This window comes from Polypterus senegalus, chromosome 16 (assembly GCF_016835505.1).
Source record: "Polypterus senegalus isolate Bchr_013 chromosome 16, ASM1683550v1, whole genome shotgun sequence".
Classification (NCBI taxonomy): Eukaryota; Metazoa; Chordata; class Cladistia; order Polypteriformes; family Polypteridae; genus Polypterus; species Polypterus senegalus.
Window position 1 is genome coordinate 16,756,571 of NC_053169.1, and position 26,225 is coordinate 16,782,795.

General features: G+C 36.9%; 1 protein-coding gene across 1 annotated transcript in view; it reads left to right on the plus strand.

Moving 5' to 3' along the window:
* ttc27 (tetratricopeptide repeat domain 27) overlaps positions 1 to 26,225 on the plus strand; it is a 267,145-nt gene that overhangs the window by 21,922 nt on the left and 218,998 nt on the right. Inside the window, exons 4-5 of the mRNA XM_039739065.1 lie at positions 114 to 254; positions 6,933 to 7,035. Of these exons, the coding sequence (XP_039594999.1) occupies positions 114 to 254; positions 6,933 to 7,035 (244 nt within the window). The remainder of the gene's footprint in view (positions 1 to 113; positions 255 to 6,932; positions 7,036 to 26,225) is intronic.

The window sequence follows — 26,225 nt, forward strand, 5'->3', positions numbered from 1 at the left end:
TATTTACATTTTTCTATCCACTCTAAAATTTATAGGTACTTTTTAATGCTTCAGTAAATTCTTTTCTGCTCATTAAACTTGTTTAATATTTTATTTTTTGTATTTTCTTGCAGCCTGAAGCACTGACTGCTGCTATTTTTAACAGTCTTATTCTGGATGGAGAGTCAATTTATACCATGGTCTCTAATCCTATATTGCTGCTAATAGCCACAACAATTCTTGTCGCCTGCAGATCAAAGTTTGAGTTCCTTCAGGTGAGTGAATTAACTATTTTACATTTGTTTTTGCTTATGAGCTCTAAGGGGATTCAGAAGAGTTATTTGGGTGGCCATTTCAATTTGATGGTGACTGGTATATTAAGATTTTTTTTATTTATTGAGTACTGATCTGTAGTGTAAAATACTGAAAAACAAATCAGAAAGATTTGTGTTTTATTTGTGCCCATCTTTTAAATGATGACCGTTCATATGGTGGTAATTCTTTGTCTTAATTACAAGTGTCAGATGGTCAGAAGGTAGAAGAACTCCTTAGGTGGCCCAGTCGTGATTGAAATGTCATGAAAAATATATGGCAGCAACTTAAGATGGCTGTGCACTATTCCCTACACACACTGTTCCTACAGCTGGAATAAACATAAATGGAATAGTAGACAAATATTAAGCCTATTAAATATGAACAACTGCTTACAATATGCCATATATACTTGAGCCTTTAATTGCTGCTAAAGAGACAGCCACCATTTATTAAAACTTTAAGGGAGTGAATAAATGAACATTTTACATTGTAAAAGAAGCCCGGACACAGATAGACACTGAGACAGCCAGATCTCCACAACAGACTTTTATTCTTCTTTTCTTCAACACACAGCCACAATGAACTTGCAAGGCTAAGTACTTTTTACTTCTCTTTTCTCCTTTACTTCACTGCCGCCTCCACTTCTCTCTCGCAAGCTCCGTCCTCTTCCACCCGACTCTGGCTCCCTGACTGGAGTGAGGCGGCCCCTTTTATAATGTACCTGGATGTGCTGCAGGTGCGCCCTGATGGCCTTACTGCAGCACTTTCTGGTGTGGCAGAAGTGCTGCATGGGCACCCAGAAGCACTCTGGGTGTACCTGCTTACTTGTCCTTCAGCACTTCCTGGTGTGGTGGAAGTGCTGCAGTCCTTGACCATCCATCACACCATATATACAGTGAACCCTCGTTTATCACGGTTAATCCATTCCAGACTCTACCGTGATAAATGAATTTTCGCGAAGTAGGATTCTTTATTTATAAATCGAATATTTTCACAGTTAGAGTATAGAAAACCTGTTTACGACCTTCTAAATACGTTTTTTAACATTATTAGAGCCCTCTAGACATGAAATAACACTCTTTAGTCACCATTACACACGTATTATCCAATATATTAGACAAAAAAAATAAGACACATTAGACGTTACAAATATCATATTATTACTAGGCACACTCGCCTTTTAAGGCGACCGACTTTTGTCCTCAATTTGTGTTCGCTCCATGTTTACATCAGGCATGTAAGTGTAGGGAATGAGAACATCAAAGTGCCCATTCATAACATCTCCCGAAAACCCAAGTTTATTAATCCCCTCGAGTGCCTGTCCAAATGTACAATGTCAGCCCGAATCTGTACCGCTAAAGACGGAGTTTCATGCACTAAATAAGCTAAAGATGAGAATAAGGAAGCACCATCTCCCCTGATATTTACTATGCGGTGAGGCATTTGTACTCCATCAACATTAATTATTTCCAGAGACATAATTTTGCCTATTTTTCCAGCGCATCGCATACAAAAGCAAGGGAACGATGGGAGCACCAGAACTCTGCTCACATTGCATCGCTTCGTACCGCAAGCCACAAGTAATAAGTCTGTGATAAGCGGAATACCGCTTAGCTTTGCACTCACGGGACGGAAGGACAATCCTGATCGCTTTTATATAGTAGATTATTGTACTGTACATTTAATTACACACACACACAGTTCTTAAACACAACCACTAACCTATGAAGGCACGACCTCAGTAGGAGAGTCTTCAGCAGGTGCGTCATTGTCTTCTTCCGCTGAAGGAGTGCTAGGAGTAGGCAGTGGGTGTCTGGGTGCGCAGCTGAAGAACATCTTGATAGGCAGTTGCTGGTGCTGTCTTTTCATATGCGTGAAGAGGCTTTTGTAGGGTATTGCCATCTTTGATCATATCCAAGAGTTTCACCTTCTCCTGGATAGTAAGCATCTTCCTCCGGCGCTTAGTTTTATTGTCAGAAGGCTTAGAAAAGCAGCACGCTTAGGAGCCATCGTGTGGCTTAGATAAAAAATTCTCAGAAAGCGCATGCGTAGTGACGTAAGCATGTATGAGAAAAAATCGCGAGAGTGAAGCCGCGAAAGTCGAAGCGTGATATAGCAAGGGACCACTATATATATATATACACTGCTCACAAAAATTAAAGGAACACTTTAAAGAAACACATTAGATACATCAGATCTCAATATGAAGTTGGATATCTATACAAATAACGACAGGGCAATGTCTTAGGAACAAAAGGATGCCAAGTCTTTTAATGGAAATAAAAGTTTTCTGCCTACAGAGGGCTCAATTGTGTAGACACCCTAAAATCAGAGTGAAATGAAGATGTGGCAGGCTAGTCCATTTTTCAAAAACTTAATTTCTGCTACTCAAAATGCTTTTCAGTATCTTGTGTGGCCCCACGAGCTTGTATGCATGCTTGACAACGTCGGGCATGCTTCTAATGAGACGACGGATGGTGTCTTGTGGCATTTCCTCCCAGATCTGTATGAGGGCATCCCTGAGCTGTTGTACAGTCTGAGGAGCAACCTGGCGCCTAATGGGCGAAACATAATGTCCCACAGATGTTCTATTGGGTTTAAGTCAGGGGATCGTGAAGGCCATTCAATTGTTTCAATTCCTTCATCCTCCAGGTACTGCCTGCATACTCTTGCCACATGAGGCCGGGCATTGTCGTGCATTAGGAGGAAACCAGGACCTACTGCACCAGTGTAGGGTCTGACAATGGGTCCAAGGATTTCATCCTGATACCTAATGGCAGTCAAGGTGTCTTTGTCTAGCTTGTAGAAGTCTGTGCGTCCCTCCATGGATATGCCTCCCCAGACCATCACTGACTCACCACCAAACTGGTCATGCCGAATGATGTTACAGACAGCATAACATGGCTTCTGCAGACCCTTCAACGTCTGTCACATGTGCTCAGGGTGAACCTGCTCTCATCTGTGAAAAACACAGGGTGCCATTGGTGGACCTGACAATTCTGGTATTCTATGGTAAATGCCGATCGAGCTCCACTGCGCTGGGTTGTGAGCACAGGGCCCACTAGAGGATGTTGGGCCCTCAGACCACCCTCAAGAAGTCTGTTTCTGATTGTTTGGTCAGAGACATTCACACCAGTGGCCTGCTGGAGGTCATTTTGTAGAGCTCTGGAAATGCTCATCCTGTTTGTCCTTGTCCAAAGGAGCAGATACCAGTCCTGCTGATGGGTTAAGGACCTTCTATGGTCCTGTCCAGCTCTCCTAGACTAACTGCCTGTCTCCTGGAATCTCCTCCATGCCCTTGAGACAGTGCTGGGAGACACTGCAAACCTTCTGGCAATGACACATTGATGTGCCATCCTGGAGAAGTTGGATTTCCTGTGCAACCTCTGTAGGGTCCAGGTTTCGCCTCATGCTACCAGTAGTTACACTGACCATAGCGAAATGCAAAACTAGTGAAAAACAGTCAGAAAAGATGAGGAGGGAAAAATGTCAGTGGCTTCCACCTGTTAAACCATTCCTGTTTTGGGGTCATCTCATTGTTGCCCCTCTAGTGCATCTGTTGTTAATTTCATTAACAGCAAAGCAGCTGAAACTGATTAACAACCCCCTGTGCTACTTAACTGACCAAATCAATATCCCAGATGTTTCATTGTCTTGATGCTATACTCTGATTAAAAGTCTTCCTTTAATTTTTTGAGCAGTATATATATATATATATATATATATATATATATATATATATATATATATATATATATATATATATATACACACACACACACACACACACAGTATATTTGCTTGTCTTTTTGTTGTTCATGCATTTAGCCATGGTACAAGGAAATGCAACCAAGGTTTTTAGGGATATTTATCCAAGAGGATGAGAACTTTTTGCTGAAATAACATCTGTCTGCTTGTTATTGGCCTGCCAATGTTTCTTTCCAATGAGATTTCTGAATTTGAAAGCACCAAAGAACTACTGAGCAATGTATTGTGAACAAGTACAAAAGACATACCCAGGGTTTTTGAGCTTGCCGTGCTTAAATCTATAATCCATTTACTTTGAAATCTGGTTGGCTGATTACAGTTGAAATCCAGCTCCAACACAAAAAAAGATGAAATAGGAGTTTTTGGAGACAGTTTGTTAGAATCTGGGGTCAATTCCATGAAGTCTTAGATGGCCAGAACTGGTCCACACTTCTGTTGAAATGATTCTTTCTTCAGAAGGTTGTATCAGAGGGATTTTTTTCAAAGTGTAGCTCTGTTTATTTTGATTGCCCTTGTGCTATTTCTGCAATTTCACTGCAAATTTAAAGTGGAGAAAAATATTTTATTTAACTAAATTCAATTGCTATCCCAGCTCCTTTTTGTTTTTTGAATTAGCTGCTGGTTTGTGACCACAAGCTCTGATCCTGGGCTACCCTCCTGAAGGGGCAAGGCTAAACTGTAAAAGTCAAAAGTCTGACATGCAGTTTCAAATAAGGTAGAGAAACAGTGTCAGACACATAACAAAGGTGGTGTAATGGTAAAAGGTTTTGCTTGTGACCCCAAATTTGCAATTTACTCTAAAGAGAATATAACCCCACCCATGCCAGCATGGGGCCATTACAGAAATAGTGTTTGAAACACTTGATTAAAGGAAAATGTAAATATAATTGTTGGAACCTGAACTTAGATTTAATATTTATGCGGTATAGTTGTTATACACAAATGTTGATTGCTTACTCTTCTATTGTATAATTATTGGTTTTATGTAACTTGTTTTGATGCTGCTTTAAAGAAAACTATTTAAAATGTTAAAGAATGGTTAAAGACAGAACAATGAAATTGTGAGAGATGCTTTCACTTTCATTTAAGGTTTAGGGACCTAATGTGTATTTAATTGGACAGCTCTGTGCATGAAATGAAAAACTTTGAAATGTGCAAAGACATCTCTGTTGATGAAACCCTAAAAATTAAAAAAAAAAATAAAAGTTAATGTTTTAAAAATATTAATGGATGGATTATGTATAGCTGTGTTTCAAATCCCACTAAAATCTTTTCTTCACCCACATTGTAGTTAATTACGGAAGCCTTTCATGTCTTAAGAAAAAGCACCTGAAATGGCAAAAGTATGCAAAATGCCTTTGTGAAAATTCATCAATAAGGTCTCCTAGAGGAATGTAGTTAATTAGAAACTAGGCTTCTTTAAAATTAAAGGGCCTTAACCTAGTTCTTTAGGTTGTAGGACCAGTCACTTAATTTTTTTCCCATTGGATTACTTGTAAATTATGTCATTTAGCTTGAACACCACAATTATTATAGTAGTGTCTTGTTTATATGGTAGTTTCATTGATTACTTAAAGTTTGAACAAATAAATAACAAAACTGGATCTAAAGTTTTATACAGAGCTCTAAAAAGGTTTCATTCTTTAACTGCCTTGTAATATGACAAGTGATTCAATTATCTGTGCTACATTGATGTCGTTTAGTCAGTAATTTCCAAATGCAACTTTTAAGCATCTGGCCAAATGAAGGTTCATAAACAAAAATCTGTGTCAGGTTGGGCGCTTGAATTGTGCTCATTTTGAAGTGTTGTATACATCTTTCTGAATGCATATTTTCAGTTTGTTATTAGACATGCTGTATATAAACGAAACATCTGTGTTTGTATGGAGTAGTTTGTTGTGCTCATGTTCAACTACAGCCACTAGATGGCTCATGCATGCACTTTTAAATTTTTTGGCTCTTGCACGCACCTCAGTTCTCACCACAAATAACCTGTGTGTAGCAAACGCCGCTGCGCGACGACAACGTCATGCTGATGACACAGATGAAGAGACGCAACGTTGAAACAAAGCAAACGCTGCGGTTCAGCAACGTGCAAGTGAAACACCTTGGCAACGGATGTTTTCACTAAAAACATTGTCTATCTGGAGGTATTTTCTCCAGACAAAGATTAATAGGATTCATATACCAGCGAGTATGGTATCGCCAGTGTCTTCTTCCAGAAGCCAGTAGGGCAGCAAACACAGGTGTGTCCATGTCCTCTGCCCAGGGTAAGTCTTAAGAGTTAGCTGATGCCTCTCCAAGTTCACAAATATATTAAAATGTATAGCGAGTCGTTGGGTTGTTTTTTGTCCCAAAGACCACACGCAACTACTCATTGAATATTATTGGTTTCCTGTCTTGTATTCAGTTTTATAGGGAATGACATGGGTCCCCACAATTCTGAACTGGATCAATGAGCATCAGTAATGAATTGATGAAGGGAAAAGTTTGGTTGTTATCATATCTGCCCAAGAATGAACCTCTTACGTGTGCTTTTATTGTGTTTACTTTTTTTATTGCATACATTACTTCCTCATAACAGTGCATAGAATTTCCGGGTATTCTTTAATTTTAAAAAATAAGAGCAGTGCTTCTAAAGGAGTTTTTTTTAGAGTAGAAATGTAGTATTTTGAATAACATTAAGAAAAATTCACAAACATTTGAGCAGCACCGTGTTTTTACTTACAAACAGTAGGTCACTTCCTCCTATTGGGTCAACTTGGCTAATTTAGTCTCTTTCTTTCATTATTAGGATAGTACCTTTCTGAGATCGATGAAATGAATATTGTGTAAGCTTTACATTTCTTTTTTTTTTCTTTTATAAATAGCTGGTGCCCTGTTGGACCTTGCGTTGTGTTTCTATTCATCAGCAGCTTTTAGAGGAGCGCTCTCAGGAGTTGTTTGTGATAGTGCAGAGTTGTGTGGAGAAAGGTAAGTGGTCAAGATATATTTTAAAAGTAGCTTTTATCACTCAATTCAGTGTGTTAAATTTTGCATTGAAAGAAGACAGTCCTTGTGTTATTTTATATTTTAAATAATTTTCTGTGTTCTGATATGTTCAATTATATGTTGTAATTTCTGAGTGTTGTCGTATGTATAGTTTACCAGAGCGTTTTGTGCACAATATTAGGCCAGGAACGGATTAAATAAGTTTCTTAAAAGTTGTTTTATTACAGTGGACAGGTCAGTTTATTTTTCTTATGCACACAGCCACTTATGAGTCCAACGCTTCATACAGTAATTACCAATATGATTTAAAGAAATACAGCATAAACTCAGGCAATGTATGTTGAAACAAACAGAGAAACCCCATAGAATATATTTACCAGCATAGAACGGACTGGTGGAAGCACCTCCGGGTCAGACTTAAATCCCTGAAATTAACGATTACTAATCCCACGGAGCTCAGCAGGGCTTCCCCATTGGATTACAGGTCTCAGCATACCCTGAAGTGTCTGTGTGGGAATTCTAACCCAGGGGTGCTGCCCTCTAGTGTATTGGATGATAAAGGATCCAAATATTGTTGTCTCCCTTGGTCCTTTCATTATATTGACCTCCTGGTTATGTAAGGGTAACTGTTCCCTCCCAGCTGGAGGCGTCTCGGGTGGGCAAGGAATTATCCTTCATCTCCTTAGGGATGCCTGTCTATTCACTGTGTTAGTCACAGTTATCCAACCTCATTTCTATTTTTACTTTAAGTGAAATTAAGGAAAGTGAATTTAGAAATCGTGCCTCTTTTTTCCTTCTTTCCTTCATCAGACTTCTTATAGACAGTTTGCATCTAATTATCAGTTTCTAATTATTTTGGATGTTTGTTAGCTAAGTGAAGATGAAGACTTAGCCCACTAGTTCAGATATGTATTTCATAATTATGGTAACCATTTAAATTGGCATATTTTTATAAATATAATGCTGCTAGATTAAATGTCTTGGAAAAACTGTAAAATTAGTGTTATTTAAATTATGCTTTGTTTTTAAAGTAATTTATGTCAGAGTCCAATTTAGGGAGGCTCCAATTAGTTTTTTTTTTTTTTTTAAATTTGATACAGATGACAGATTTTATGTTACTATATATGGCTGATTACAATACCAATTCCAACTTTTTTATCCATTTCAAAACATTTTTTACATTTTAATAAAGTGTTAACTTTGGTAAAATTTTTATTATTATGCTGTATTAAGGAATTGTTCTGTTCTGTGTATTGTATTGTATTGACCCCCTATTTTTGACACCCACTGCACGCCCAACCTACCTGGAAAGGGGTCTGTCTTTGAACTGCCTTTCCCGAGGTTTCTTCCATTTTTCCCTACAAGGTTTTTATTGGGAGTTTTTCCTTGTCTTCTCAGAGAGTCAAGGCTGGGGGGCTGTCAAAAGGCAGGGCCTGTTAAAGCCCATTGCGGCACTTCCTGTGTGATTTTGGGCTATGCAAAAATAAACTGTATTGTATTTGTATAATTAAACTGCGGATAACAGATGTTAACCTGCTCATTTTTCATCAATAATGTGAACTTCTATAAACTTATTGTTCAGTGGCCTTAAAAAAATACTAAGATAAATAAAATCTTCTTGAAAGACATACTTTTTTTAACTAATTAGACATGTACACAGAATATTTGTACATAATAACTATGGCATAAAATAAAATTATTCTTATAATTACAAGACATGGAATGGATGGATGGATGGAGGGTTCTAATAAAGTGTTTGTAACATGTTTGTCAAATATATATAAGGCTAAGAAGTTTACACGTGAAATAGACAAATTTGGCTGTTAAGCTAACAAGCCTATTGTTCTCTAAGCAGTGAGGGCAAATTCTTCATTATCTATTCATTTCTAATTAAACATGTGAGGTGCTGTACTAAACACAAACTTGCTCATCATCCACACTCGAACAAGGACTGTCAGTTTTAATAAAGGACAAAATGAAAAATTCTCTACTTGTTAAATCAGCTTCTGTTTTATTTTGTACCAAAGAAATGCTTCTCTTTTCTTTTTTGTTTATTTCTCTCTATGTACATAACAATTGTTTGGATTTTTATCTCTGTTTATTTCTCCACTTTCTTTAATGTAAAAGCCAGTTGTCTGGTCTTATCTTTCTTCTAAGGTGTGCCTGGCTGCTCTCTACAAAACTACGTGCACACTTTCTTAGTATCATAATATTTTGAGCAAAGGATTAAATTAAATGACCCTAAGCCCGGGTTTATACTTCACGCGATGCAACGCGTGCACCTCTGGATGCTACTGGTACGCAAGTGGTGTGCTATTTATACTTGCACATGCACTTTAAGTAAATATGGAAGATTCCACCAGGTGGCAGTGCAAGATGTCAGCACGGTGAGAAAGCAACATTCGAGGTTGCTGTGTTGTGAATTGCCCCAAACATCCATTAAATTCCCATGACACCTTGCCACAATATCTCTGAAAAGGAAACATGTTTAATGACTACATCCATCAATCCAGGGACGTTCCCATTCCATCCAGCATTGGGTGCAAGGCAGAAACAATCCCTGGACGGGGCTTCAGCTCATCACAAGGTGAATACAAGCACAGGTACACTAGCGTCATTTTAGCATCACCAAATCACCAAACCTGCATGTCCTTGGAAGGAAACCCAACAGGAAAACATGCAAATTCCAGGAAGGGAACACCAGGGACGTGACTCCAGGAGAGGCAGCAGTACTCTGCCACCATGCTGCCCCCACATGTGTAATTGTTAACAGTATTCATTATTTAAATTAAGTTAACAATTTATCTGTAAAATGTAACATACATGCTCTAACACATTTCATCATGAAAGTCATATCAAGTATAAATCAGGATTCTAAATGTGCAGAGAGCTGGAATATCATAAATTTAATTTATTCTGTGCAGCAATCAGTGCCTGACACTGCTGTCCGCACAGGAGGAAGCTCCAGAAGCATGTAGCTATTAACATGTGGATCAGTTTTAAGATGACATTTACGACATTTTAATGATAAAATAAACTATGATATTAAAGTTGCAATGGCCATTTAGACTGACCAAAATCATTTTCTGGTTTTGTCTGAAGACAATAGTGAGCTAAAAACTTAAAACCTAAAATTTAAATGTGCCTAAAGCTTAACAGTACTTTTGTTTGAAAATTGAAGGAGACCCATTATTACTTTAGTCTACCAGTTTGAGCTTAAATATGATTAAATACCACATGCCATTGTGCCATACAAAAAATCAGAACTAAAGCAAAGAGGATTGTCTAAATATAGTAGTTAAGGTCACAACCAACTATACATTCTGATGTAATGCTTGCACATCCAATCTTCAACCCATATTTCAGCTGAAAAGTAAAAGTCTCGAGCACACAAATGGATCATAGGGTCATTTCTTTCACATATGTACTTCTCATGGTTCATTAGTTTCAGTTGCCGTTAAAAGTGGATCTGTAAGCTGTAACTTGAAACAACTTTATGAACGCCTTACACTGAGACTCAAGGTATTTTACCCGACTCTCCTTGCATCACTGCTTCACTTCATCAATGTTTAAGCCTGTTGTTTTATGCACAGCTCTCTTTTAAGGACCTAACACAGTATCTTAAGCATGCAATATTATACTTGCATGCCAGACCAAATTAGTCATCTGGCAGCCTTGCTGCATGTTTTGGCCTGGGTGAGGAAACCCTTGTCTCCATTGGGATCTTATTTTCTTGGATAACTAAATAAAAAAAAAAATAATAAAGAATGTGGTTTGCATTATTACAGAATATGTTTCAAAGCAGGATATAATTTTGTTAACTAAAAATATATTTTAGTGATTGTTTGTTTTCAGTAATATTAATGCTGATATTTAGTGTTTGAATGTTTATTGTTAACGCTAAAGCCACACACACACACACACACACACACACACACTCACTCTCTCTCACATACTGAGTTGGATGTCTAAGACCACATGTGTAGTCTTGAAACTAATACGAAAAGAAATATCCTTCAGGGGTTTATGGAAATTAGTCCATATCCAACCAGTTACACCTTTTAATCACTCTTAAAGTGTGAGCACTTAACATATGAATCATCCATAGAATTAAATCAGCATAATTAATCATTAGATACACAGTTTTAAAAGGAAAAAGATGAGAGTGAAATTTGAATGACTGCAGGCACAATTGCCATATATTTTGTTGTTTGCTCAAAATGAATTTTTTTTTTAATATGAAGTATTCCCGTGAGTTGTAGCTGAAATATTTGCATGTGCATGGCCCTTAACTCCAAGCACACCGTTGCTCTTCATCTTGCCTAAACAGCAGCTAGTTTGTAGAACACACAGTACTAAGCATTCTTTGAGCCAAGCACAAATGTTGGGGAATAGCTTAAAACCCTCATATCTGTTAGGTGCTTTACTTCAGGCTTCATTTCCCTCTGTACTCTGCTGGGCCCTGGTTCTGTCCTTTTCACCCTTTTTCTGCTTGCAATCTCCTTTTCTATCATTCTAATATTGTTAAATCCACATTTAAAGATCTATTTAATGGACAGCATGTAATGTAAAGAGATCTTTAAATTAAAGTAGATATTGCATAATATCGTTAAGTGTATATTAAATACTTGTTAGTATCTGTGAATTGAGATATTTATAAATCATTAAAAATGTTGACAAATTATAAATATCTTATTTAGTGATGTATTTAAATATATCTTCAAAATATCTAGAGATGAACTTAAATGCATTGGGCATATTTTGAAAGGATATCTTTAATACATCTTCACCTTCATACCAAGTGCTTACTAGATCAGTTGCAGGGAAGTAACAGAATATGGATACAATCTGTGCACAAAAAGCACTTTAAATCAAATATATTTTAAGTTAAAAATAAATAAGTAAACAAAACACATGCAAAAACGGAATGCTCCCGACACTGACACTGCCACTAACAGAAGGATGGTTAGAGCACATCAAGCAACCGTCAAAGCCTTGCAACGATAGTCCTTGTCAATTGTCAGCCTATTGTATGCATTTTTGTGCAAAACACCATCAACTTTCTATTGCTGTAATTTTCTGTTTAGATTAAATTATACAATACCATGTTACTAAAATAAACACTTTTCAGTCAGTTTTTTTTTCTGCATTAACCAGACAGTTAATACCGTAAACAGAAACGGAGGAATGAGAGTTGGTATAAATTAGCAAATGTAATCAATGTCAGAGGGGTCAGTTGCTAAAACTCACAAAACAGAAGTTTTACCTGGAATTTATCTTATTGTCCTTTGTAACTGCTGGATGGCATTTTACCAACCTATACAACTTTTTATTACTGTTTTTTTTTATATCATCCTTAACCATGAAATGATTTTAAGAAGAAGTCAAACCAATAACAAAATAAAGAACATTCTACCAGCTATATGCCACTTACCAAGAATGATTTGTCTTTCTTATTCCAAAGTACAGAGTTGTTCTTTCTGTCCATAGTCTTTCTCAAGGCTTCCAATTGTTGCCTTTTTCTCTAGTGTTCATGGTAGAATACCTCTCTGCCATAATACCTTTGGCTGTTGCAGCAGATTTCCCCCTCTTACAGCTGCTGATTGTGAACTGCTGGTGACCGTGTTAGCCTTTCCTTTATAGTGGGCCAAGATTGTATGACTGGAAGTGACATCCCTCTTATTGCAAATTGACTCTACCTGGTGTGGCCAGGTCTTGACTTGTGGTTCCCGTCTTGAACCGCCTCCAAGCCTTGTCTTCAATTGACAGTACAGCTTGCTCTCAGGCATTTGGAGTTCCTTGTCTTTTCCCCAGTCCTTCACCCCATGTCCCTGAGTCAGTTCTTATGGGGTAGGCGAAATAAACTGTAACACATTTAAGTCTTCAAATATATTTTTGTACACTGTAGATTGCCCCCTTTTTTTCTTTTTGTTCAAGAACATTTGGTATATTATTCCAGTTTACTATTGCAATGGAGACATTTAAAAAAAATACAACAAGCTGATATCAATAGTTATTCTTGTTTTAAACTGAAAAAATGCAAAACCTTTTTGAGCTTAAAAAAATTGCACCACAGGCTACTGCCATGACTAATAGAATTAATAACTAAAGCAGAGATGCTAGAAAAATGTTTCCTGGTGTTGGTGTGTGTTTTTTATGGAAGGCACAACTCAGGCATGTGAATGTAATGTCTCAGCATTCAGTCAATTTAAAGCAGTGATAAGCCGAGTATGAGGGAACTGAACATCATTATTTTCTTTTTAAGGATTTTTGGTTAGGTCATTTGTTATAGTTTTGAATAACTACTACACCTATATTCATTTCTCTTACCTCTTGCCAATACTGATGCTCTGTGTAAGAAAGGTCAGAGCCGACTATACTTTCTTAGAAGGTTGGTGTCCTTCAACATCTGTAATAAGATGCTGCAGATGCTCTACCAGACAGTTGTGGTGAGTGCCCTCTTCTACACGGTGGTATGCTGGGGAGGCAGCATAAAGAAGAAGGACGTCTCACGCCTGGACAAACTTGTTAAGAAGGCAGGCTCTATTGTAGGAATAAAGCTGGACAGTTTAACATCTGTAGCAGAGCGACGGGCACTAAGCAAACTCCTGTCAATCATGAAGAATCCACTGCATCCACTAAACAGTGTCATCTCCAGGCAGAGGAGTAGCTTCAGAGACAGACTTTTGTCACCATCCTGCTACACTGACAGACTGAGGAGATCGTTCCCCCCCACACTATGCGACTCTTCAATTCCACACAGGGGAGTAAATGCTAACATTATTAACGGGATTATTATTATTATTATTATTAGTAGTAGTAGTCTGTTTTTACATGCATTTTTATTACTCTTTAATATTGTTTTTTGTATCAGTATGCTGCTGCTGGAGTATGTGAATTTCCCCTTGGGATTAATAAAGTATCTATCTATCTATCTATCTAGTAAGATCCTTTGGACATTTTACATGCACTTTGACTGTAAAACCTTTGACTTTTTTTTTAAGTATGCTATACAAAGAATAATTTTTGATTCTTTACCTTCTTGAGTACACTTAACACACAATAATGTAACATTATGAGAAAAAATACTTTTAATATGCTTGTATCATTAAGATACACTCTCCGTATTTTCAAGCCAAAAATCTAAAGGAGAGCTGCCCAAGCACTTAGGGCAAAATTGACTTGCTGAGACCTTTGTTTTAGTCTGCTTACTAGCCAGGTGGCTTGCCTTGCTTTTCCCATTTATACATCCTGCGGAACATCACTTAAAGTTAGAAGTACTGCCCAGCTAAGAACAAATTTCTCAAATAATTCAGGTTATTCTGGTGGCAAAAGGAGGTGCAGCCTAATACTACATTGGTGTACCTAATAAAGTGGCCACTGAATGTTTTTAGATAGGCCAACTTTGAAAACAAATAACTGCTACAGACATTCAGATTTCTTGATTCCAAAGTAGTTGTCCACATTCTTTAAATTATATTTGACCTTTCCTGCTTTCTGCATCTTACCTATGCCACAGCCAGAAGGTTGTGTCAAACTAGGGTTTTTCTAAAAAGACGTAATGGTCTTGCAGGAATTATTAGTTGTGGGAAATGGGGACATGTTATTGATGCTGTTCTAAAGAATCCACTGTTTTGATTTAATTGCATCTGGGGGAGGAAAGTATATTCTGTTGGAATCACATCAGGTAGTGATGGGAATTCTATAAATTGTTTTGCTGCTTTGAACCCTGGGGCTGCTTCTCCAGTTGTCTTCTCTTGGTTAATAAGATTGTACTTGAAGAATGATGCTATGAAGCACAGGCTTTATCACTGCAAAAATAAACTTAGAAAACATATGTTCTCTTTTGGGAATTATGTAGGACATTTTGAAAATGATTTTTTCTGGTGTTATTAAATTACATATAACCAACACAAGCATGTATGTCTTTATTCAATGATTCAGATACCGTGAGTTTAAAGTGTAACTCGCACAAAGTTGATACTCCAGAATTTAACCACTGAAGTGTTTTTAGTATAGTCTGTATTAACTGTCTTGATAATCTACTTTTAATAAGTTCTCCGGTCATTTAGATCATAAATACACTCCTACAGAAAAAAACATTATTATTCATCTAATATTTGACTGTTATATGACTTTGGTCCTACAGAGCTCAGTTAACTTACATTATTTTTTTCATAGGTTGTAAACTATTTGTTTTTATAGCACGTTTTTGACTGGTGACGACTTTGTTTTTGGAGCAGATGTGGTGCTGGCAAACACAAATAACAGCTGCATAATGAAATTTTTTTGTCTGCCTATGTCAGTTATCTAAGCTACCTGCGTTGAGTAACATGTTTGATTTTTGGGTCTTTTTTTTAATACATTTTATTGAATTTATTAAAATCAAATAACATTCCATACAAGCAACTCAAGTTTTACAAAACTATGTTTGAAACAAATCAACATCCACCCATGAGAAAGAGGAGGGCTAGGCTAACAGAGTAAAACTTTAATAGTAGGGAAAATAAATAGAATTAAAAAAGGAAGATAATCCGCTTCCTCAATTTAGATGCTTATTCTGAAATGTTATTATTAGATCCTGCCAGGTTTTGAAAAAGTTTGTACAGATTCTCTAAGTGAGAATTAGATTTTTTCCAATCTCAGATAATATACAACTTCAGTTACCCACTGACTTAAAAGAGGTGAGTTAGGATTCTTTTAAGGAGATAATGGGAGTCATCATATTTAAGAAACCAACGCAGCAGTAAGCACAGTGTGTGTAATTGTTTACAATACTTGTGTTCCTTTTTTATAATCGAAAGGATTTTCTATTTGAAAGAATTTAAAATTTACTTAATACTCTTTGATACTGGAACAAGGCCAAGTTCTTTGTATGCTGAACTGTTTTCCCAACTTGGATTGTAAGGGACAAACAGATTACGGAATTAACAGAAGGGAAATTGCAAAACATAAGCAGATTCAAGTGCATTCAATCTGCAGTACTTGTATATCTTGTATACCTGTATATCTGTCAGCACTGACTTCAGATGAACGTATTTCACTTTAAATTCAACTTTTTTTTTTCAGTTTTGAGAAATTTTATAGCCCATGTTTTTTTTGCTATTTCTTCTTGAATTTGCAGTATCTGAGAAACACATACTGAGACATATAGTGTTTAATTATTAAGTTAAATGTCTGCATGCATTCGCTAACGAGGCTTTGCCTATTACAGTGAACTAGAGCAACTCTTCATCAACATTTGACACAACACATGAATCAGCCTTGGACAGGAATTTAGTTCATCATTAGGCTCACATGTCCACAGTAATATGGGGCCAGTTTAGAATTGCCAGTTAACCTAGTATGCACCTTTGAGGTGTAGGATGAAATCCCCTGCATCAGAATATGCATTCTCCACAAAAATGCTACATGCAGGATGGGATGTACAAGGCACAATACCAAAAAGAAGTGAAGATAACAACATTTATTTATGTAGCACATTTTCATACAACACCTGTAGCTCAAATTGCTTTACAAGATGTTACAAAATTCGAAGTATATGAATGAATCATTGTCAGTCCTTTAGCAGGTGCTACTCTTGGATTCAATATGTTACTACAGGTGCCGATGGGTTTTGGACATCTCACTTGATTTGCTTCCAGAAGGTTCGATCTTGTGCTATCGCCGTGGCCTCTGTTAGGCTGTGTAAATAAATGGAAGTACCAAAAATTATAAAAATGAATAAATCAATATGCACTTACATAAACTTAACAGGTAAAGCCCTTAATTATGGATTAAATTTATAAACTCATTTTTAAAGTCTGTAATCATTATAACAATAAGTCGGATGCTATGGTCAGATGGACATTAAAGACAGAAAAATAAAAACTCCCTCCAGCGAGATGCTGGAGAAGATAAATCTGCAGATGTTCTGTATTCAAATCATTGCTCACTTTGTTTATAAATTAAATATTTTGTTTAGTGGGAATTGATGGATGCAGTTTTAAAAAGTAGGTAAGTATGAATTCTGTGCAAAAACAAATTGAGCAATTAATTACTAAAGTCAATAAGATAGTTTAACTGGTACTTAAGTAACTGAGTGCAAAATTAACCAAGCATGGTCTATCTCACTCCTGACTACTTCTGCAAAAGTTCCAGCCGTTCTCGACTGCTTTCCCCCTCAAAATGGCACATAATTTAGGCACAAGTGAATATTTTAAACAGCAGAATCTGCAAAGAGGGTAAAAAAGATAAAAATACCCCAGCCAATAATCAGTATTGTGTGTCTGCCTTTACAAGCTGCAGTTTATATGCACCACAAGGCATGTAATAATTCATTTGAAAGCTCATTTAAAAAAAAAAAAAAAAGATGACGTACCCAAGCATTTTGTTTTCTGACTACAATGTTTTTACAGTGAAACACTATGGATTACAATATTGAAGATAGTTTACTTACTTTTCAAGGACCCGTTTTCTCAGGCGTTCATCTACCACATAAACAAAGCCTAATTGCCCTTGTCTGCTTACAACTGTTAACTTAAGTTCTGTGCCACAGAACCTGGAACTGGGTACCACGAGATTTCTGTGGGAACTCAGGCCTCTTGTGAAGGGCAACCATGAGAGGAGGAAAAAAGATAAGATTGATTGAAAGGTTAATTGGGTTTTTAGTGCTGGGGATACGGTGCATCAGCATTAGGCATAAAATTGGCTTCTGTTGTTTTTCCTTGATAGATGTTTTTGTAATTATGTGACAGGAAACAGAGACAGATCAGTGTGGACATAATCAAGAGAAATGTACTACAATAGACTTTGATAGGTCTTTCATCCTACTGCATTTGATAAGTTCTCTGATATAATCTGCAACCTGTTCTCAAAACAGGACTTATTTGTTATCACATATTATAGTTTGTCCTTACAATATTGTGAACAACATAATATCCAGGGCAATGTCAACTGAGATACGTGTTTCTAAGCAGGCAAAAAAACAGGTGGCTGGCAAAGAGCGGAAGGGAATACAATGAAAGAACTGTGGAGTCAAATGATGAGCCTGTCAGCAGAAAGATAAGTTTTTGGCTTTCACAGCATTACCTTGTCAGTGTGAGAGGAAAGCTTCCTGTAACAAACAAGGAAGCAGAATAACATTTAACAAAGAATCAGTTTTATCCATTGACACACCAAATAAATCCGGATTCCTTGAATGAAGAAGTTAAACTAAGATCCTGTCAAGATCTGGGGCCTCATGCGTAACGGCGCTAGAAACAGAAATGTGCTTTGACGGGTGTACACGGCCATTGCCTGGCCGAGACGCCAACTGTATGGAAGGGCCAGGGCAGAGAGCATCGGCAAGGCAATACTTCACTGGGATGCTAGAGGGCAGCTGTCCTGGGTGGCTGTGGATTCCCGCAGGGTATGCTATTAGCTGGAGTTTGGCACAGCCCTGCTGGGTTCCATCAGGTCCGCTTTTACCACACCTAGGAGTGATTCTAGGTCCGATTAATGAGCCACCTGGAACACTCCCAGGTCCATCATAAAAGGAGTGCCTCACTCCATTTGGGTAGTCAGAGTTGGGTGGGAGAAGAAGCTTGCCTGGAGGAGTGGAGGAAAAAAGAGAAGAAAAGAGTGGTGTCCTTTGTATTTTGTACTGTGCTTGTGATTGTGTTGTACACGTGGGAAGGTATTTCCCCCAGAGAATAGAAGAAAAAATAAAAACGTGCCCTAAACTTGTGTCCCACATCGGTCAGTGTTGGGTTTGGGTGGTGGTGCGTCCGCTGGTGGTCCACAGTGCACACTCACAAAAAATGCAGATGCATAAAAACTGTGCGTAAGCAAAGTTCCATGCACTTCCCCTTTATAAATCCCAATCAACATGAATTTTAACACATATGCACGTGCCTACAGCTCCATCATGACTTTGAATATGGAAATCAATATAAATTGCCACTTCCATTCCACTGTTTTGTTAAAAGACAATCGTAAAAGCACGTGTAAAAAAGAAGTGGTCAGATGTCAAAGTCAATGTGAAAAGACCAGTCAGTGTCTGAGTGTCATACAGAAGCATCTTAGGGCCACAGAGAACAAAAAAAATAGGGACACAGTGAAGAAAAAAAGGTCTATGTTGAGATTAAAGTTGAAATGTTGACTTTAGTCTTGAAATTTTCACTTGAATCTCATAGTTTATTTTGTCATTACAGTAGAACATCATAACCTTCATCTTAAAAACGATGTTTAATTTACTAGAGTTTCTCAATTCCCAACGTAGCTAAAGTAGCATGTTAAATGCTTCATATTCTACAAGTATGTGTTCCCCGACCCAGTCATTAATTCTTTCATGCTTCTTAAACTGGCTCTCTCTTATGCCCGACAGGAGCATGCAGGCAATGATCACCACACAGAATACATTACATTCATGATATTCTAGCTCTCTGATCATTTTGGAACACTAAGATGTGTACTTAATATCATTTTCATGATGAAATGCATTAAAACATGTATTAAACATGGGGACATGGTGGCTTAGCGGTAGCAATGAGTTGGTGCCCCGTCCAAGGATTGTTACTTTGTCCCGCAAGATACTTGCAGAGACTCTCTGTCAAATGTACCAACCCCCAATTCCTGTTGTTCTGTTTTCTTTCTCCACGTAACCAATCGCTGCACAATAAGCGTCAATTCTTCAAAACTTTTTAGGAACATTGAAAAAATCCTCATTATACGTGTTTAATTATTCCATTCATTCAGTGTCGCTACAGTCCGAGCAAGCATAGAGCACAAGGCAGGAACAATCCCTGGATGAGGAGCCAGCTCATCGCTACCGCTATGCCACCACATATTTAATTAAAAACAGTATACATGATTTAAATGAAATTAACAATTTATTTATAAAATGTAATATACATTCTTTAATGCATTTCATCATAACAGTGATATCAAATATACGTCCTATTATTCTAACAGCACACAGCTCTAAGAGGATAGCTCTTGGAAATCTAAATTGACTTAGAAGCCAGTCATAATCATCTGTAAATGCGTGCTCTCTTTTATTGAATTAAATTGAATTTGAATTCTTTTATTGTCATTGTATGGTACAGTGAGATTCAATATGCAACTCCTTCATAAACTTATTTTCCTATAAAATGATAAAAAATAATAATAGTAATAAGATAAAAAAAAATGAAAAATATGCAATATGAAAGTATAAGTACAATATTCATGTACATATTGTGCAGATAGTGCAAATGGTTCATGAAGTGGCTCAGGGTGTGCATTATTACAGTTGTAGTGCAAGTTTACAGTGAGGCAATTGTAATTATAAGTGCAAACAGTTCTACTGGGATAACTTGATGGACTGATTGAATGTATTTATATCTCTTGTGATGAAACTGTTGCTGAGCCTTGAGATCCGCACAGGAAAGGCTCTGAAGCATTTTCTGAATGGAAGAAGTTCAAATAGACTATGTCATCCAAGTAGATGCTGGTGGTTTTCCTGAGGCATCGTGTGTTATAAATGTCCTCCAGGGATGGAAGCTTTATCCTCTGCTGTAAGTTGTAATCCTGTGCACCCTTGACACAACCTTTGCAACTGTGATACCACACACAAAAACAGTAAACAGGTTAAAATACTCTCAGTGGTGCACTAGGAGTTACAACACTAAAGCTGCTATGGTGTTTGGAATAGTTTGGCCATTCCGTGCACCATTATGTTGTTACAGAATGATTATAATCAAATGCCTTAAATTTGTAAATGATATGCAATTCATTTTGGTATATTTTATACAGCCTGAATCATGGATGTTAATCTAAAAAAGAATGACCACAGAAACAGTAACAGTGGTTTGACGATGGATGCTGCAAACCTGAGCAGAAAAATGCGTACACAAGGTGTGAGGCTGCTGTGAAAATGTGTGTGACTTTACACCAAGTTTAGTTTTTATATGTCTTCAAGTGAGTGTGGAAACGTTTTTGTGCCTACGGACTGTTTATACATGAGCCATCTGGTGTTTGGCTGGTGTAATAGTGCTTAAATAATATTATAGAAAGTTATTATCATTATTTATTTATTTGTTTTTAAAGATTTTTAACAAAGAGAAATGTTCACAGGAAACTGACATTTGGAACCAACTTTCCACATATGCATCTTAGTGAGAGAGTATCTGTGCAGTTGATTTGAGGCTTTCAATGAATGCTTTGTTTTTGTTACTTACATGTGCAACGTGCTCTATGATATATCAAGATAGTAACATGCGGTTGACTTTAATCAATATTTGTAAATGTGAACAATGTCAGGATTTTTTGTCCTTAATTATTGTTTTCCCTAAGAGGAGGAAATACAGTGAACAACCAAACTTTAATTTCAGAGAGGTTTGATTAACAATCTTCACAAGAGCACAAGGCCTACAATGCCTATAAAAAGTATTCATGTTTTCACATTTGATTGATATACACATTTGTATCATAGTGAATTATTTTTTTAATGTCAAAGTGAATACAGATCACTGTAAAGTGATTTAAAGTAATTACAACTTTAAAGCACAAAGTAATTGACTGCATAAGTATCCACTCCCAATACTATGACACACCGATATCATCACTGGTGCAGCCCTCTGATTTGCTCAAAGCAGCACATCTGTCTGTTGTCAAAGTGTTTCAGTTGACTGTAGCATAAATGCACCTGCGTGTGAAATGTCCAACTTGTGCCCACCCAGTATTGTGACCTAATTTACACAATAAAGAGACAAAAGAACATTTCAAGCAACTACATGGAAAGGAGATTATAAAGCACAAGAAACAAAACAATACCGATGTCACTAAGTATCCCTTGGGGTTCAGTTAACTCGGGCATTAAGAAATGGAAAGAATATCACACAGCCATACATCTGCCTACAGCAGGCCGTCCACAAAATTGAGTGATTGTGTAAGAAGATCACGGGTGAGGGAGGCCACCAAGAGACCCATGAGGAGGATTTACAGACTATAGTGTCCGAGATTGGACAGACTGTGCATACAACAACTGTGTTTGGGTGTCTCACCAATCGCAGCTTATGGGAGTTTAGCAAAGGGAAGCCATTATTAATAAAAAATAAAAAAATGAAATAAAAATACACATGAAATCTCAACTACAGTTTGCCAGAAAGTACATGAGGGGCTCTGAGGTCATCCTTAAGATGGTTGCATGGTCAGATGAGACCACATATGAGCCTTTTGGCTCTCAGACTATTTTCCATGTTTGGCAAATTTGAATGACATTTAAAAAGTTCCATAAGATGTAGTTTACTTGTGTTATTGCTTGAATGTCTTGTAGAAATTGGATTTTTTTTCTTATGTGTATTTATTTTATTTTATGGAATATCAATGTTATAAGTGGCAGAAAGTTACGTAGTGCCAGAGGCAGTAACAAAAATATAAGCTTGTGTAAACAATAAAAACTATTGTTCCCTCTCTTAATAAGAATGCGTACTGGTGGTTACATCTCTTAGCGTATCAGAGATTAAGTGAGACTACTGAAGGATGTCGGAATACCAACAGAGCTCCTTCAAGCCACAGACAGCCCAAGAACTATAAAGTAAATTAGCAACCAAGACTGCCTGGCTTAATACCCATAGTCATTTGTGAAATGGAAGCCTACTACCACAAATACTGGGAGTATAGTTGTCTTAAGTTGGTATACACTATTAGTGAAACAGAGGCAAGAGAATATCAAAAGTGAGAAGTCGTGGTGTAAAACCTAGGTGATCCTTAAAATTGCTTTCTTCTGTTTGTCTCCTTTATCGGTTCCAGATGAGTCTCCAAGTGAAAGCTGATTTATTTGTCTCTTCCCTCACTTACACCTTAGCAACTCCTGAAAATGTTCAGGGTAGTAGAAAATTGAATTTGACTAAAGTCTTAAAGGTAAGGGGAACAAAAGAAAGAACGTGTATATTGACATAGCAATCAGCAGATATCCTCATGACCTGCAGATTATGATAGACAATTCCTAATTTGGATAAGTGTGTCCTTGCTTCCAAAAAAGAATCAAGTATCTCAGCAACTGCCTTACAAAGGTGGCTCAGAGTTAGGTTTCTTGGTGCTCAGGGGTGTACTTTCCAAAACTTGGCAAATGCCTCTTTGAGTTAGTGCTGAAATGTATGTTTTCTTATATTTAATATTCCCAAGATTCTGCTCACCTGTGACTTCAGCAGTTGATGTGTTTCTTTTCCTGTAAGGAATTATATTAAGCACATTCCACATACTTTCAAAATGTATTTTTATAAACCCTTACCAGTTTCGTCTTTTTTGAAGCAAGTTCATTTGGGGGGATTCTGTAATATGCCCAAAAGTTACAACACATTTGTTCAATGACTAAAGATGAAGTGAAAAAGTCTGTTGCTGTTGATTTTACAATCCTAGATGTTTGTTAAGATGAACAGTTTCCTGAGTACAGACTAAAAGGTCAGCAGTTTGACAGAAATATTGCAAGTTTGTTTTTTCAGCTTTGCGTACACACTTAATTTTTATATGTAAGTCTTATTAATAAACAATTAATCCTTAGTTCATTAATTTAAGTAAGTCATATTAATAATCAATTAATCAATAGCCTATCAATACAAACTAGTAATATACTTATTTTGTTAAGATGATTATACAGTTAATGGTTTTCCTTTTTTAACAATCTTAATGCATTCATATAGTTAACACAAAGAACTCTTATACTCGCAAATATATATACATATACATCTTCGTAGCATGAGCTGGTTTGCATAATAACATATTTTCCATCCACCCAAATGCACACAGATAGTAATCATCAAGGCATTTTAGACTTGTTTATCCAAGTACAAAAATTTCATTGCACTAAGGCATAGTCACGAAATCTTCTTCCCCTCCGTTGGACTAGGTCAAAAGGTCCTCAGCCCAAGATTCTTTGTTCAACTATTATTTATGATATTGATGATTAAAAATCTATATATATAATTCACTAAGGCAAAAGACGCCCATGGAAAGCCGGCGTGGATTCACTAAGCCGCCGACAAGTAAAACACCTATGGCGCACGAAGGAAGGAGCCACGCCCACCAACTCCAAGACTGTTGGATACGACGACAACTCACAGAGCCACGGCCACCAACTCGGACGGGACGACACAGATAAAACGGCGTCATTTATATTCGTCTGTCGTAGAGGCCACATGCACTTCCAAGCCACGTTGACTGTTCATCGAGGCATGTTTCTCGCGGAGGTGAATCGCCATATGCAGCGTGTAAAACGGTTTGCGAGGGGCATCCCATGGGATCCTTAAAACAGTCCTTTACAACTGAGGTTAAAACACAATGAAGTAAGCAGTCTTTAAAAACCGAGTTTTCGGTTACGCCGCACGACCGAGTGCACCTTAGCAAACTGTTTTACACGCTACATACAGAAATTCGCATCCACGACAAACATGCGTCTTTCAAATGTTAATTTTCTCCCTGTGCTTAAAAATCATTAAAAAAAACAGCCTGATTATGCGGCGTTTGGTACGCCGTGGGTTGGCTAGTTTTTATTATTCCACAGCGCACACATACATATATATGATAATATACAGGTTTGTATTACTAATGACAGCTGAACCATAGATTTACATCACCAGTGAATCAAATTGAAAAATATATTAATCTGACATTTACTTTCAAGAACGTTAATAATATATTGCTTGGAGAATACCTGGCAATGTTAAAGAAATAAATTTTAGAGCGCATAAAACGGAAAACCTTTACATTAATAATTTATTAATTCCAGGAAAATGACAGTAGTTCAGACCTGAGAGCACATACAGTATATTTTGAATATATGTCATTACGAAGTAATTATTCAACCCCTTACAACAATGTTACACTGAACTCAGTAAGTAATTGGTATATGATTTTTTTACATTGTCATATTTTTAAAATGTTTAAATATGTCTTTTTTTTTTATATTTTTAAATCAGGTATATATCTATATCCTTTGCAACATGTCTTGATATATGAAAGCTTGGAAAATAGTGGTAAATTTACTTTATAATTTATTAATGCTGGATTTGGAATACTAATTTTAATCATTAGTTGTGCTTTTTTATGTATGGAACTGGAAAGTATAATACAATAATTTAGGAAGGGTTCCAGTCAGAAGACTTGGAAGGCTATACAAATTATTATCAGGTCTTTAAATTAACTTTACTCTGGGGAAACTATTTTTCCCTTTGTATAAAATATGACGGGTGATTGTGGAAATGATTTTGCAGTTAGGTAATATTTTTATTTAGTCTTAAAATTGTATAAATGCCTAAATAAACTTAAACATAATTTTCTTAAACATATGTAATGTAATAAATCATAATGATAAATGCTAAAAATCAAAGACATTCATGTTAGGTTAACTAGCAACTGCAGATTGGCCCAGTATGGCTGCATGTGTGCCTGAGTGATTAAGCCTTATAATAGTCTCTGAGGCTATCTGTTATTCCCAGGGCAGACAGAATAGGTACTGAATCTTCGTGGCCTTTAATTGAATAAGAAGATTATAAATGAATGTATGAACCATTTTGAAATTAAATGTATTAGAATATCTTCAGTAGTTGATCTCTCCACTGGTCATGGTTACAACCTAGATGTTAGGTTTCTGTACTTGTTTGCTGGAGAAAGACACTGCCTTACAGTGAGGCAGAAAAAAAAAGCAAACCAGTGAATAGGGATTCCCAGTAATTGTCCTTGAATGGTGAAATATTGCAAGCAGACAAAACCTATGTATGTCTGTACAGTATGTTACTGCATATTGAAAGAAGCTTCCTCTTTACTGAAGGACAGCAAATTTGCACCCAGAACTTAGTCATTTTTTCCTTCAAAAACTTACAGCAGAGTCAACCATCCCATCTCTGATTTATCGCAATTTATTCAACAACCCCACAAAAGAGGTCAAGGTGCATCGTTGCTTGGGACGAGCAACAAATAGTTATCCAATTGAAAACAAATGAGAAATACAATTTTGAGGACATCTTCCAGCTCCTGGCCTTTGAATTTGTTCCCCGCAATGTTTCTGCACAGTTTTTCAAACCAGCTATTCAAAGGCAAGCATGTTTGATTAATTAACCCTAACTCTAAATTTGCCCATTCTCTGTTGGTGTGTCCAGTGAAACGCTGGCAACTAAATCAAAGCCAGCACCTTGTTTGTACCCAGTACTGTCTGGGGTAGACCTCGGCACCAT